General features: G+C 38.1%; 1 protein-coding gene across 6 annotated transcripts in view; it reads left to right on the plus strand.

Moving 5' to 3' along the window:
- Nucleotides 1-14,024, plus strand: part of AHCTF1 (AT-hook containing transcription factor 1) — a 45,987-nt gene that overhangs the window by 27,581 nt on the left and 4,382 nt on the right. For all 6 annotated transcript variants that reach the window (XM_032681283.1, XM_032681281.1, XM_032681287.1 and 3 more), the window contains exons 22-35: nucleotides 25-169; nucleotides 266-397; nucleotides 1,225-1,372; nucleotides 1,458-1,608; nucleotides 2,118-2,225; nucleotides 2,694-2,889; nucleotides 3,797-3,994; nucleotides 5,251-5,680; nucleotides 7,169-7,271; nucleotides 8,164-8,270; nucleotides 9,490-9,650; nucleotides 10,701-12,507; nucleotides 13,272-13,405; nucleotides 13,848-13,954. In XM_032681283.1, the coding sequence (XP_032537174.1) occupies nucleotides 25-169; nucleotides 266-397; nucleotides 1,225-1,372; nucleotides 1,458-1,608; nucleotides 2,118-2,225; nucleotides 2,694-2,889; nucleotides 3,797-3,994; nucleotides 5,251-5,680; nucleotides 7,169-7,271; nucleotides 8,164-8,270; nucleotides 9,490-9,650; nucleotides 10,701-12,507; nucleotides 13,272-13,405; nucleotides 13,848-13,954 (3,927 nt within the window). The remainder of the gene's footprint in view (nucleotides 1-24; nucleotides 170-265; nucleotides 398-1,224; nucleotides 1,373-1,457; nucleotides 1,609-2,117; nucleotides 2,226-2,693; nucleotides 2,890-3,796; nucleotides 3,995-5,250; nucleotides 5,681-7,168; nucleotides 7,272-8,163; nucleotides 8,271-9,489; nucleotides 9,651-10,700; nucleotides 12,508-13,271; nucleotides 13,406-13,847; nucleotides 13,955-14,024) is intronic.

A 14,024-nucleotide genomic window follows, 5' to 3' on the forward strand; every position in this document is an offset into this window, starting at 1 on the left:
CCATCTCCCCCAAATTAACTACAGGTGCATGGTGGAGGCTTGGGGTCTGTTGCAGCAACATACCACTAAATTAAATGTAGAAGAGCTGTTAAAGCACATGTATGAAATCTGTCAGGAGATGGGGCTAATGGAAGATTTACTGAAGCTGCCGTTCACAGACACTGAAAAAGTGAGTTTGGAGAAGACAAAAAAAGTCTGAATGGTCTGTTTGTCAAGAGAAGAGGCAGAATCCTAATAGGTTTTTGTAATGTGTTATTTCTCACAGGAGTGTCTGGAGAAGTTTTTACAGACCAATGCTGGTGTTCAGAATCATGAATTCCTTCTAGTCCACCATCTGCAGCGTGCCAACTATATCCCTGCACTACAGCTGAATCAGTCAATGAAGGTTAACCCTATGGTAAGGGTAGAAGTCCTGTCGAGTGTGCATGAGTTTCTCTTCGTGTGACTAACCAGTTTTGATAGTCCTCAGTCTAAAGCCTGCTATATTTCTTGTATCATTCTTTGAAAGACTATGAATAAATTCCTACACATCAAGTTACAGCTAAATCTAAAAGCTGAACTACTGAAAAGCTAAACTGAACCTAAACTACTGCAAAGCTGCTTTGTGAAGTTGTAAATTAAATGTTACAGGTCATGGTTGACTCCACTTGAAATAGTTTGTTTGCATCTGAGGAATAAATATGTATCTTTTCTTACCAGCCCATCTGTTGCTTCAGTTCCTCAGATCCCTATGTTGTGTATTGTTTAGACTGCAGAAGTTGTTTATGTCACTTGTTTCTGTGGATTGTAGTGTATGTTTTATGTCCTGTCTTGTTTTTGTAGCTGAGAGCAATGTGGATGCTCCACAGGTGAAATATGAATGGTGGGGTTTTAGTTGGTGGGGTTTGGGGTTTGTTGGTTTTTTTGGTGGTTTTTTTTTTTGTTTGTTTGCTTTGTTTTGTTGGGGTTTTATTTGTTGGTTTTGGTTTTTGTTTTGTTGGGTTTGTTTTGGTTTTGTTGTTTGGTTGTTTTTTTTAATTAGAGTTCGTTGGGCTTTGCTAGAACTACCAGATGAAATTGGTCTGTGCCACTGGATAGGAAACTTGCTGCGATTCTGTGCAGTGGACATATTTCACTGTATCTGTAGAGCACATTTAGACCCTAATTAGGAAGAGCAGAGATAGTTTCATGCAATAAACTTTTTGTAAATAGTTAACTGCTTGATTTATACATTTTGTTTGTCAGAATGATCGTGATCCTCGCTTGAGAGAGAGAGCAGTTGCCAGAAATTCTCTGTTAGACCAATATGGCAAGATCCTTCCTAGAGTTCAAAGGAAGCTGGCTGTAGAGAGAGCCAAGCCTTACCGTTTGCCTTCATCAGTCTTAAGAGAAGGTAATTTTTAGAGGGAGGAAATATTATGGACAACTAGCCATCACTTTGATTACACAAGGCTGACATTTTTTCTCTTGCTTTACAGTGTCAAGGCCAAAACCATTATCAACAGTAACACGACAGGCTAATGCAGGAAATGTTCACACACGAGCAACTTTCATCAGTAAAGTACTGTCCAAAATTGGAGAAGTATGGTTAGGAAATGAACAAAAAACAAACATTTCACAATATCATAGGTAAGCAGCCCTTTCACAAAGTTTAGTCTTGAGCTACATGTTTGGACAGGGAGGGAGGGGGAGAGAAAGAGCAAGAGTTCTATTAGTGTTGTTAGTGTTTTGGTGGAAAGGTGCATGTGAATAAAGCTTTGGTTTACGTTTTTCCATATACCACATATTTAAGAATCAATCATAAATAATAGCTTTTCTGCTATGATAGTCTTATCTATACAAATATATGTATTTACATTGTGGTAAATGTGTTTACAGTGTTTAAGATAGCTGAAGCTCAAACTGTTATCACAATCAAGTGATAGACTTGTTTGTGTGATCACATAGTAATCTTTTACCATTTCCTGCCCAGTTTCTGCCTTTTTTATTTAAAAATAAGCAGAATTATGAAGAGCAGAAAAGAGGCTCGTAGTTGTCAGGTGATTGTCGTACAACTGATATCGTCAAATAAACTGGAATTATGGTATGTCTGGACTTTGAGGGAATGAAAATCAGTTACATTTTCCTTTTTCTTCTAGTCCTAGAGCTACAGAACCAGCAGTCATTGCACATCCTCTCCCTGGTACAGAGTTGCCCGATGCATTTCTTGGGACACCTGTTACAAAGTTTTCTCAAAAATGTTCCAGGTATAGAAGATCTAGAGACTGTATGTTTCAAAAAGGTGTTTCTTATGTGTGTGTGTGTGTGTACTTTTTGTGTTTACCAAATGTTCTATTGCATTTAGCTTTATATCTCTTAAAGAAAAGGTCGGCTTAGTGACACAGTTAAGTGGAAAATGTGAAGTGGTCCCTGCACTGAAATGTAGATGAGTTTGCTCCTGAACTGAGAATTAGAGCATTTGTGCAACTTAAAATTGTTGCACAAATTGTATATCAGAGGCAGGGATTTAGGAAATTAGGTATGAAATGTAAAGAAATAATTAAAAAACACCCTAAAGTACCTGTCATTTGTTTGTGGGCCTAATGCGTCATCCCAGAAGTGAGGCTGCAACTGTATTTGTTGTTCATCAAATGTTTTTGTTCTGTTTCATCTCAGATGAACACAGCATGATTTTTTTCATTTATGTTCATAGCTTAAGTTGTGTGTCTTAACAGATTGCTGGATTTGGTGGTTCGTCCTGTTCCTTCCTGTTCTGCGGCACAGGGTGAAAGCTGGCAGACACCGTGCAGAGCTTCTACTTCTTTTGTGGTATCCAGCCCACTGCAATCAAGTACACATCACTCCATCTCTCAAAAGAATTTTCCAAGAGGATCAGAGCTGAATTTACTGGAGACTCCTCTTGTGGTAAAGGTTTGTATTTTAAAAAACTGGTAGCAACCAACCAAAAGGAAAGCTTGTGAGCTTTGTTTAAAATTTAGCCATCAAAGTATTTAACAGGAACACTGCTGGATTAAAATTGCAAGATATTTTCAGTATGCAGGGGGTTATTGTATACAGTCTTTCTGGAAGCAGTAAGTTGGAAACAGTCTTGAAGAGGGAATTTAATTCTCAGTTAATTGCGGTGGTCACCTTGTCCCATCGCTTTGAGAAATATTGTGTTTATTCCCTGGGACAATTAATGTCTGAATTATAATCTTTTTCTTGTTATGAAATATCACCCATACAATTGAACCAGCTTCTTCCTCCTGCTTTTTAAACCCTTTCAATACTGTAAAATATTTCTGAGCTGAGCTAAGAAACCTGAACATTTCTACATGAAGATGTGTAGGTGCTTTTACAGCAGTGTCACTTCATATCATGCATAGCTGATTAATTAGTGAAGTAATAAGATGTGACTGTTGCTTTGCTGAGTTGCCATGTTGGACACAGCAACTGGAAATGCTGCCATGTAGAATAACAGTTGAAGTTGTGTGCCTTTTGGAAAAGTAGTGTAGAAATTGCAAATTTACTGGGATAGAATATAACATTGCAGACAGCTAGGTGCCATATTCTTGTTTCTTCCAGAAATTAATTTGAAAAATATCTTTTTTTTTTTTTGTTGGCATTAAAAAAAACAAACCAAAAGAAACATAAGAAGCATGGGGCTTTATCTTTAAAATTTTTGTACCTTTGGAAAAAACAGTGCAGAGGCAAAACTTTCTCCCCTCTACTGCTATAAACCCAGTTTGTAATTTAAGCTCATACTTTTGACAACTGCAGTTTTGTGTTTTGAAGATTTAACTGTTTTAAAATTAAATGTTTTTATTTCTTTTCCTAGAGAGCTAAAGTTTTGGCCACATCTTCTTCTGGGTTTCCTGGGTTTACTCCTCAGTCTATTCTCAGGTCCAGCCTTCGCACTACACCCCTAGCAACTCCTTCTGCATCTCCAGGACGATCAGTTACTCCTCCACTACGAGCAAAGGAACCTAGAATAACTTTCAGGGAAGAGAATTCTAATGCAAAATGGACTGTTGGGGTAAGCTGGGCTGCAGTTAGAGATTTTTGCAGTTAAATGCTGTGATTTGCTTTAAAGTTTGCCAGTAGTCTTTATACTGAGAATTTGGATTGTGAATTATAATGGCAGAATTTGGTCAAAAAAAGGTTGTTATGTTAGACCTTCTGTTCACGTGCCTCCAGGTTTATTATTGTTATTCATAATAAATGTCAGGGACCTTGGTGGTTTTTACTCAGGGGTTGTTAGGACCTGTGCTTGTTCAAACTGCTAATTCAGCTTCCAACTGTACCTTTTCAAATGGTGGTGCGGCAGGAAGGTAAGGAATATAGATTGAGCCATTTGTTTGGGTTTGTTAAATTTTGTGAATTAAACATCTTGGCAAGCAACAAAAGTCATAAGCTGCATTGACTTCCTGCCTGTCATTTTGCAAGGCTGGGTTTACTTCAATTATGGTAAAAAAGAACCCCCTGTGAAGAGAACTGTAGTGTTGTCTGTTCTCTAGCCCTAAAGTTCTCATGTTTGCTTCTTGCCTTGCACCATGGATAGCATCCGTGTGGTTTTCTACTGAAGTTGGTCCATCTGACAGTGTCCCCTTCTGCTCCTATAGTTGTTCTGTAGCTGGATTCCATGGTTCAGCCAGTCATGCAGTTGCTAACATAATGTACCAAAATCAGGGATAGAAAAGGGGGCATGTTCTAGGATGTACATGTATGAGCTTTCTGTCCATGTCCTAACAAATTGTCTCAATCGGGTTGATTGTCTTTTATTGTCTGTTTTAAAGAGCTACTGAACTGTAACAAGAGGTGCTCTCTCCTGTATGAAGTTCTTACTAATAGTGGCACTGTAGCCAGATTAATTTACTTGTTCTGTGTTACAGGCATAGTGAACACTAGCATATTTTAGTAGTGCATATGTGTTGGGAAGGAAAGCATAACAGAGACAAGTCTTGAGTAATGATTTTATTAGGCAAAGCTGTCTTGTTGAAAACACACTGCTGAACCCAATGAACAACCTTGAGATGACATTATAAGTAAGCACTTATAAGACTGACTTTATCTTAATTCTTTAGTGTTGTGGAAACTCAATAAGCAGTCAAAAGTGTGATTAATTTTTACACTCAGCTTTAAATTTAAGATAGTGCTAGAGTGAGAATTAATTTTGTATTGCCTTTTAAGGGGACATGTGTAACTTAAAAATATCAGTATATATTTGGGAGGTTTTTTGTTTTGCTTTGACAGAAAGCATGCTCATGTTACTGATCTGAGCTTTTTTTTTAGGTAACAGAAGATGATAAAGCACTATTTGGAGCTTCATCTGAGCATCATGATGACACGGTAGAGGATGCTTGGTCTGAAAGTAGAGGTAAAACAACTCTGTTTACTCTGAGCAATGCAGGGGACAATCATGCTGAATTGCAGGAGTCTTCAGAAAACATATCTGGAGGTAATTTGGAAAAAATGGATGTCAGCAAAGAAAATAGTAACTTCTCTGTCAGATCAGACCAAACTACTTTGGAGTATCATGATGCAAAATCACCTGGTGATTTTGAAGATGATGTCATCTTTATAGCTGCTAAACCAGCTAATTCCTCCACTGAAGAAACTGCTGATGTTCAGGAATTGGAGAAGGAAGGAGACAGTGAAATGATTGAAGATAAACCTTTCCAGATGGATCAACCAGATCCTGCGGAACCAAGAAAAGAAGCTGGTGTGTTTCATCATATGATAATCTAAATTTCTGAATTTTTCAAATGTCTTTCAAATGTCTTTAGAAGATTAAGATGCTGATGAGTGCAGCAGTTAATGATGAATGTTCACAAGGCATTTCCTTGTCCTAGGTTTTAAAAATTACCATTATGTTTTAAGTAATTTTTTAGGTATCCTGGACATTATGAACGTGTACTTTCCTTGACTGGCATTTTTTGTGTGTAGTTGCAGCTGAAAGGCAGCAGTGATTTGTGGGAGTTTTGACAAGGAGACAAGTTGAAAGCTTGGGCTTCTGGTTGTCTTTTAGGGGTACTTCTGTAGTCAGCAGGTTTTTTTACAGCAAGTTTAGTGTATGGCATACTTTGACTATTTTTTTTTCTTTTAACCACCTTATTAGTGCTCAGTTAAATAGTTTTCTTCTGGAAGTGAGTCTGCTTGTGTATCTGCTACTCATTACAGCTGTGGTTGATCATTTTGCTGGCTCAAGAGCTTATACAGCCTTTTCCAAACCTATTTCAGTTGATCTTTGATAATTCAGCTCAATTCAACTCATTGATGCCAGTCCAGCTGCAGAGGATGTGCTCATATTAGCAGGTCAGCTGGCAGATTAGAAGAGGTGTAGCTCACTAGCTGGTGCGCAGTGATGAAGAGCTGGGAATGAAAGTAGTTCAGGAACAGGGAGAAGATATGAAAACAGCTACAGTCAGTATTTGATAAACAGCTGAGTCTGCTGAACCCTTTATAAAAAAGTTTTCCTGGGACATGCAAGCGTCAGGAGTTCTGTGCCTGAGGTCTTGAAATGGCTCATAACAGTGAGAGGGTACTCCAGTATCAGTGCATCATATGCATGCTGATTCAGTCTGAGATGGTTCTGGAAGATTCTGAGGAGTGATTGTTGCTGTTGAAGTTCCTCAGCTCCTTTTCTTATTCAATAACAGGAATGCTCAAATACAGACTCTGTGTACATTGGTAAAAAGGATTCACCAGATCTGAATATTTTTAGTAAGATAGGTCAAAACATTTGGCTGTCCTATTTTAACAGTCTTAGATTTGGACAAGAAATCAAAGATACTTTTCATTAAAACTAGTAAGGTACTAATCACTAAACAATAATCTTATAAAGAAACTTTGTCTTTGGATTCTTGTAAAGAGGAGAAATGGAGTTAGGAAAGAAAGAAGTAGTACTGGAATGAGATAAATATCCAAAGGAAAAGAAAACTTCCTACCCAATTTTAAGAAGGAGAGATATTTTCTGAAGTTTTTATGTATTAGTAACATGGCAAGTTTAGTTTGTAAACAGAATTATCAGTGGTCATTTTGTTTTCAGGACTGAAATTAAGCATCAGGCTTCTTGTTGTACTGGAAAGAAGAATTCAGACCTTCTGCATTAGTTTGTTAAATCACTATCCTAGATGAAATGCATTAAGGATCACTTTAAAAATTATGTTAAGTACAACAAGGAAGTAATCCATCTGTTCATTTTTTGTAGGATTTGTGGAAGAATCAAATACTGAATGTCTTACACTTCCCGAGGATGATAAATTGATGTTTAAAGCTGCTGAGGCCACTACTTTTGGGACTACAAATGAAGGGTGAGCTTATGAAATAGATACATCTTTGGTTTCACTGGCTTTTCTGTGTTTGAAAACTGTGATTTTGACTTGGGATTGGTTCTTTTCTGTGTTCTTGTATATAGGGGCCTGTCTATTCCATTCTGTCTGTGAGGAAAAGTAATTTGGCATGAATTTAATGCACATTGACTAGCTGTCGGTTTGAGCCTCATTTCTCAAATTGTTGCAGACTAAAGTATGACGATAAAGACTTCACTCAACAGACTATATAAACTTTATTGCTGTTTGAGGCTTACTAAGCAGATACTGTGAACATAAGCCCTACTTTTGTCTGAAAATTACATAGTTAAAAATTAATCCTGAGATTCCTGTAACTTCAGCGAGTTTATTTTGGAGTTTGAGTGCTTTCTGGCAATATTTTATACACTTAATTTCTGTTTTCTGTGTGTGCTCAATTAGCATTTGTTTGTTTATGGAAAGGGAAGCAGTTTTCTCACCAGGTACTTTAAAAGCTGGAGGTGCTTAGTGATAAAGACAACGTTGGCAATGAAATAACCTTTAATTTCAAATGTTAACTTACACTGGTACAGACTTGTGTTCAGTTCGTTCTGAACCTCTGTTATAGTAGTTGCCCTCTTTCTACAGAAGAGAAGTACTATATTATTCTTTAACACACCTCTGTTGTTATGTTATTATCTAGTGTTAGGTAGCTGGGAAGAATGGGAAGTACTTGATTTGTTCAGTAAAATGAGTCACAAATTGAATGTAAATATGTTGATAAAGGAATTTCTAATTTTTCTTGAGCTTTTTCTGGCTTGAAACTTGAAGATTTTACAGTGAGAAAGAACTTGTAAAGCTCTTCAAGGTTTGTTTTCAAGATTTATGATTAATTCCTTTCTTTCTGTTCATGAAGTGAAAGAAACTACCAGGAGTCTGAAATGACCTCTTCATCAGAAGAAAAAGCCGTAGCAGTTGCAGCAAATCCACAGCTCTCTGAGTTCCCGGAGACAGACAGTGAATGTATGTACAGTATGTTGGAGGTGTTCTGTGAGTTAAGGTAGCAGAACTCCTGAAGTAAAATGTGTAGTTTGTGATACCACTACACATGTCTCAGATTGAAGTAGCACAGTAGCATATTACTGTCAACTTTCATTAAACTATAGAGACAATACCCTCCCTAAAGAAAGCCCTTGTAGAAGGTGCATAGTGAATCATTCTGCTCTTGATCAAGGTGCTGAGAATGCTGGTAGAACTTAAAGTATTATAAGGAGAGATCAGTATTTATTTTAATGTTGTACACCACTACTAATTTGTGTGCCATGGGATCTACTGAGTTACTATTTTAAAAGTTGATGCATCCTCAGTACTCGGACTGAAGAAACTGTCTACCAGCATGCCTTTCCGGCCACCTTTTCCTCTCTTTTTTTGCCTGTGGACTTGACAGCTGATTTTCTTCTTCCTCTTTCTTACTGTGGGGCTGCATCCTTTAACAGGTATATAGTTGTTGTGGTTTAAACACAGTTGTTAACAAAGGCCCAAACAGCTGCTCACACATTTACCCCGGAGAGGAATGGGGGAGAGAATTGAAAAGCTAGAGGTGAGAAAATTTGTGGGTTAAGATAAAGACAGTTTAATAGGGAAAGCAAAATCTTGCATGCAAGCAAGGCAAAACAAGGAATTAATTCACCAGTTCCTCTCTTCAGTCAGATGTTCAGCCATCTACAGGAAAGCAAGGCTCCACTGTGTGTAATGGGAAGACAAGTGCCATAACTCCAAATACTACCTGCTTCCTTCCTCTTTCCCCTGCCTTTTATGCTGAGCACGATGCCATGTGGTATGGGATATCCCTTAGGTCAGTTGGGGTCAGCTGTCCTGACTGTATCCCCCCCCCACGAACTTGTTTTACACCCCCAACCCACTTACCGATGGGGTGGGGTGAGAAGTAGAAGAGGCCTTGGCTCTGTGTAAGCACTGCTCAGCAGTAACTAAAAACATCCCTATGTCATCAACACTCTCTCACATCCAGAACACAGCAATACCAGCTACTATGAAGAAAATTAACTCTATCCCAGCCCAAATCAGCTCAATAGTTTTGGCTTCTAGTTTTTGGAGAAAGCCCAATACATGTGGCAGGATGGAGAACTGTTTTGTTGGCTCCTGCTCCCTCTGTTATTTCGTGCTGATTAAACTTGTGTCGTTTATATAACAGTTAAGTTAAAATTACATAAATCTCTTCCAGCTGTGATAAGTATCCTTGGCAGTGAGGATGTGGTCAGTATGCATTCAGAAAATCGCCTTGAGGGGAAGTGTGTGGATTTACCTGAAGAATGTAACCTTGAAACAGCTGAAGTTGAAAAAGTCCCTGTTTCTAATAGTCTTCCTAAAACTGAGGAAATTCATGTAAGTAAATTAATTTCCCATTTTCTACAAAATAGAAAAGAGTTTTCAAATTGAGGACAGATCTGTTTTACTGGCAATTAGAAGGCACACAAAAATGTCTCAGTTTCTTTAGCTGCTTGACATGAGTTAAAGCCTCATTACATAAGGGCATGTGCTTTTTTTCACTTTTGCATTTTCTGTTTCTGTAACATAGAATAGAACCTGTCAAGACATAGGCCTTTGAGGGCTATATTAGTACAAAATAAATGCCTGAACTGTTTTTCAAAATAACCCTGCATTCATTTGGTTTACTGAAATTCAAGCATTTTTTGTTTGACTTAAAAAGAAATAGTTTTAATGTTAAAAACAATAAGAAAGCTTCTTGATATGGAGAGCCATTTACCAAATGACAACATTATGTGGGAACCAAACTCACTTTTAGAATGATTTAGCTGTTTAGATCCTTCACTATTTGTTCCTTCTTAACACAAACAGAATTCCCAGTAATGAGCTCATTTTGGTGTCAAGATATTTCTTCATGAGATGGAGGTATTTAGAATGTGTTATCTCGTGCAATCCAAGTGACTCCTTCAAGTGCAGTGTTGACTTTCTGCATGTGATACCTGGCCAGTCTGACTAAGTGTTGCAGTTACACTTATCATGACCAAAACTTTGAACTCCGGGGACATAATTGTGTTTTACCCTGTCAGACACAGAATGGATCACTCTGTGTGGGTGTGGAGTAGTGCAGAAGGCACTGCAATGTGATGATCAGTGCCAGTTGCATACACACCTTGTCTTGTAAAACTGTCCATGGGTGGTGGCACATTGTTAGTCCTGAACGGAAATACCAGAAAGGGAGCCTGTGAATTGCATACACTGACTGCTCTGATCTCTGCCTGTATGAACTTTCATCTTTAGCAGAGAGTACATTGTGTGTTTCTAACTTTACATTCAGTGGTGATCTGAAAGAAAAAGCGGCTTTTCACTGTCTTCAGTTTCATCTAGCTCAGTGTGAAGTTAGTCTGTCTGATAAGGAATAAAGCATTAACAGACATTTTTTAACTTCAGGTTATTGAAGATACTTCAGAACCACCACCTGAAACATCACCATATAGTGAACTAGATCCATCGGGCAGTCTTCATTATAGCTATGAAAATATAGAGCAACAGTTTGCATGTGATTTACCTGATAATAAAGATAGTGAATGTGATGCAGCTGAGGGAGATGGAGACCTTTTTCTGTCTCAGAGTAGTTTTAGCTTAGTTTTGGAAGGAGAAGAAGGTGAAGCAGAGATGGGAGACCCTACATTAGTAGATGCTTGTAAACCAGAAGGCACAACAATGGAGGAAAAACCTGTGACCAATTTAGGAAATACTGAAAGCCAAGAACATGTTACAAACTCAGTGTCCACTGTAACTGGTGATCAGGAATCTCAAAATACTGCAGAGTCATTCCCATATGTGCCTGAACCCATTAAGGTTGCTATTGCTGAGAACTTACTGGATGTAATCAAAGACACAAGAAGTAAAGAATTTACATCTGAAGTTGTAGAACAATCTATTCATGAAACTATAGGTAAAAAGGTAACTAGATTCCAGAAGGCAAAAGCTTTCTTAACACCTGTGCCAGAAAGAGTGGAAGAGGAAAGCAGCAGACATCAAGTAGAGTATGCCATTGCTCCAAGAACACGCACAAGGGGACAACTGAGTAGAAGTTTAAATATTCTGTCAGCAGACCCTCAGCAACTACTGAAGACAGGCACACCAGTTCCATTTGGACTGTCTCCTCGGAGAAGTACCAGGCGAACAAAAGAAGCATCTGAGACTTCCAGTCTTCAAGCAGAGGAAGCTCTTCAAGAGGAGCAAATACCTGCAGTGCCTGTGACTCCTAGGAGAGGTAGGAAACCTAAACTGACTCATTTAGAAAAAACAGAAAGCAGCCATTCTGATGGACAAACCTCATCTGACACTATGCAGTCCATAGCTGTTACTCCAAGAAGAAGATTAAGAAGAGCAAAGGAAGCTGCATCTGAACTCTCAGAAGAGGCTAATGAGGAAATGTCTCTTGCTGAAGGTAGCATTATTACCTCTTCTACTTCCAAAAGGATTAGAGGAGGAAAAGGTTCAGCTGGAGGTCAAAAAACTGGTGAGACTGACCCTGATCGTAAGATAAAACCAGCTGTCAGTCCCAGTAGAAGTGCAAGAAAACTGAAAAGCTTTAATTCACAGTTAACTGAAAATACTGTTCAGGATCAAGAGGTGCAGCCTAGTGACCAACTCCTTTTACGTGTGCCAACTAAAAGAGGCAGAAGAAGAAAGATGAGTTCTTCAGACGTTTCAGAAAATTCTGATCTTGATCTGTCTAAATCATCGCTTCCTCAGACAGAATTTAAACTTCCTGCCACTCCTAGAAGAAGTGCTAGGAAGGGGGCACAAAATCTTATGGCAGACACAGAGTCTACCTCTACTCAGGAAGACATAAATTCAGGTGGGAAAGTAGAAATCCTTGGTACTCCTAGGAAAAGAACTAGAAGAGTGCCACATGAGAAACCAGAAAAAACGGATACTCATGAGCAAACACCTGCACAGCCAAGCGAGGAGCCAGCCACACCCAGGACTACAGTAAGGACAGGGCGTCGGGGCAGAAAGAGGCGATCAGTGTCGGAGGAGGCCCTTCCACAGGGACCTGATGGCAGTCCTTTGCTGCTTGAAGACATAAACCCGTCAGGACATGATCAGACACTGAGAACTCTAACAGATCGTGTTACAAGAACCAGATCCCGCAAAACTGCCGTGCATCAGAAACTGACTGTTGAGGAAAATGAGTCTTTTCATTTCTCTCCTCCTCTCACAAAGCTGACAAAGAAATTTGAAGGTAGGTGCGCTATGTTTGTACACAAAATAGGACACATTCCTCTTCTTTAAACCACAGAATACAAACTGTGAGGATGGTTTTAAGAATTGTAAAGAATGTAAGCATGCAAAAAAAAAAAAATTTGGCAAGAGGCAATCCTTTTTTTGACTGAACTCTACGTGACTACGTGGTTAGTTCTAGTGGAACTAAGAGGTTATGAGGCTGATCTGAGCACTGAAATGAAATTTAAGCTGAATTTTTTTTTCTATCAGTTTTGAAAACCAGGGGTGAATATGTGATTGCTGTGCCATCCCTTCCTCCCAGCAGTGAAATAAAGGAGGCATGCTTCCAAATTCTGTTCAGTTTTGACGTTCAAATTGCATCTTGCAATAAACTGTACAGCTGTTAAATTATGTGATTATTTTTCATGGGCATATACTTTGTCAGCAAAATTAGTGTGCATAGGAGTATCTTAATTAGAGTACATGATAAATTTTTTTGAGATGTGTAAGGGCTGTTGATGCCTTTTGAGCATAATGTCTTTGATTATATAAGTGCAGATAAAATCACTACACTGACTTAGTTTTGTTTCACAATTTGCTGTAAAAGAATGGATCCCAAAGGGCAGTTACTGGCAGAAAAATACCTTTGCATGGAGAGTTTATAAACCTGATTGGATCTTTTGTTTCGGGAAGCTATTGTGCTCTTTTTTATCAGCTGTAATTTAACATTACTGTCCTTCGTGTATAATGTATGTGCATGCTGACAATGCATTGTCATTTTAGCTGGAAAAGCAGACCATCCTGTGCAGTTTAAGGATTTAGACCCGGATTTGTCTTCTCAGTTTGTCTTTTCACCCCCTCTTTTGAGGTCAAGAAGAAAAGATATATCTAGCATTTCCCGAATTGTGAAAGAACCAGTAAGTAAAAACTCTAGTTGTCTGATGTTCTTGATTTTTGCTCTGTACCACTTTTTGAGATCATACTTTGCAATGTTTTGCCTTATTCCTTGGAAACTTATCTAAAAAGAGAGCTTTAATTGAATCAGCTAAACAATTTTTTTTCTTCATGAAAACTAGCTAGAAAAATCAGTTTTGAATCAATGTAAGTCAGGAATTGATAAAAACTTTTGAAGGCACAGTGACTTTCCTTAAACTTACTTGGTATGTTATCTTTTAATTTCAGAATTTGAACTTTTAGGATGGTAAAATAATTTGAGGCAGAAAGTTTGTTTTTGCAGAGCGTAACTAATACTTTTGGAAATAACATTATAATGACTTCTTAATGAAATAAATGTTCATTTTTGTTCTGTAGAAGTATACGAACTTGTTCCTGAGTAACATTTTTGTTGCCTTAACATAGGAGCTTCCAACTAAAGAGGAAGAGGATACCAAATCCATAGAATCTGGGGGAAAGCAAAAATTGAAGAGAGCTAGAACTACAAAATCAAAAATTAAGAAAGGAAGCAAGTATGAAATTATTTTTAAATAGTTATTTGCATTTCTTTATTGTCACAGTGATTCAGCTGTTAAGCACCTA

This window comes from Chiroxiphia lanceolata, chromosome 3, assembly GCF_009829145.1.
Source record: "Chiroxiphia lanceolata isolate bChiLan1 chromosome 3, bChiLan1.pri, whole genome shotgun sequence".
Classification (NCBI taxonomy): domain Eukaryota; kingdom Metazoa; phylum Chordata; class Aves; order Passeriformes; family Pipridae; genus Chiroxiphia; species Chiroxiphia lanceolata.